The 1,024-nt window shown below is 39.6% G+C and overlaps 1 protein-coding gene across 5 annotated transcripts in view; it reads left to right on the top strand.

Moving 5' to 3' along the window:
• MKLN1 (muskelin 1) overlaps positions 1-1,024 on the top strand; it is a 346,320-nt gene that overhangs the window by 253,991 nt on the left and 91,305 nt on the right. For all 5 annotated transcript variants that reach the window (XM_006752700.2, XM_006752701.2, XM_015567031.1 and 2 more), the window contains one exon: positions 749-826. In XM_006752700.2, the coding sequence (XP_006752763.1) occupies positions 749-826 (78 nt within the window). The remainder of the gene's footprint in view (positions 1-748; positions 827-1,024) is intronic.

Here is a 1,024-nt window from a genome sequence, read left to right as displayed (position 1 = left end):
TGCTCCTGCTTTTTAATTTTTTTCTCCAGTTGCTGTTCAGATTGAGCTTGTTTCTCTGCCTTATCTTCTAATTCACTAATTCGGTCCTCTGCTTCTTCTAGTCAAGACAATTTCTTTACATGGTTGTGTCAACCAGTACTTTATAAAAAAATATATATATTTTATTGATTTTTTTACAGAGAGGAAGGGAGAGGGATAGAGAGTTAGAAACATCGATGAGAGAAAAACATTGATCAGCTGCCTCCTGTACACTCCCTCGGGGATGTGAATTCACTAATTCGGTCCTCTGCTTCTTCTAGTCAAGACAATTTCTTTACATGGTTTTGTCAACCAGTACTTTATAAAAAAATATATATATTTTATTGATTTTTTTACAGAGAGGAAGGGAGAGGGATAGAGAGTTAGAAACATCGATGAGAGAAAAACATTGATCAGCTGCCTCCTGTACACTCCCTACCGGGGATGTGCCCACAGCCAAGGTACGTGCCCTTGACCTGAATCGAACCTGGGGCCTTTCAGTCCACAGGTTGACACTCTATCCACTGAGCCAAACTGGTTAGGGCTCAAACAATACTTTTTATATTTGAGGTAGCATGAAAACTGCAGTGATATAGTTTATGAAAATGTGCTAATAACGATATATTAATAATTTCCCTTAATGTAGGCTTCTACATTTTTGTCTTTTTTGCTGTAATAAAAAGTGTAAGCTGGTTAAGTTGTAATTCTCTCTTATTCTTTGCTATTGCAGATGGATTGTTCAATCAGTACATCAGTCAACAGGAATATAAGCCACGATGGAGTCAGATCATTCCAAAAAGCACCAAAGGTTAGCCCTATCTTCTAGGTGTGGGTGCTTTTGCTGTAATGTCTTGATTTCATTTTTTCCCTAGGTAGCTCAGTTTCAAAGTGCTCTCTTAATGAAAAGCAGGGTTTAAAAGAAGACGGTGGGGGCTTGTCCTGGGGGGTGGGAGTGGCCAGGGAGGGGTTGGTGCAGAGCGGGGGGGTAGATATATGTAATACTTCA

Source organism: Myotis davidii, unplaced genomic scaffold (genome assembly GCF_000327345.1).
Source record: "Myotis davidii unplaced genomic scaffold, ASM32734v1 scaffold1290, whole genome shotgun sequence".
Lineage (NCBI taxonomy): Eukaryota > Metazoa > Chordata > Mammalia > Chiroptera > Vespertilionidae > Myotis > Myotis davidii.
This window is presented reverse-complemented; position numbering and strand designations above follow the sequence as displayed.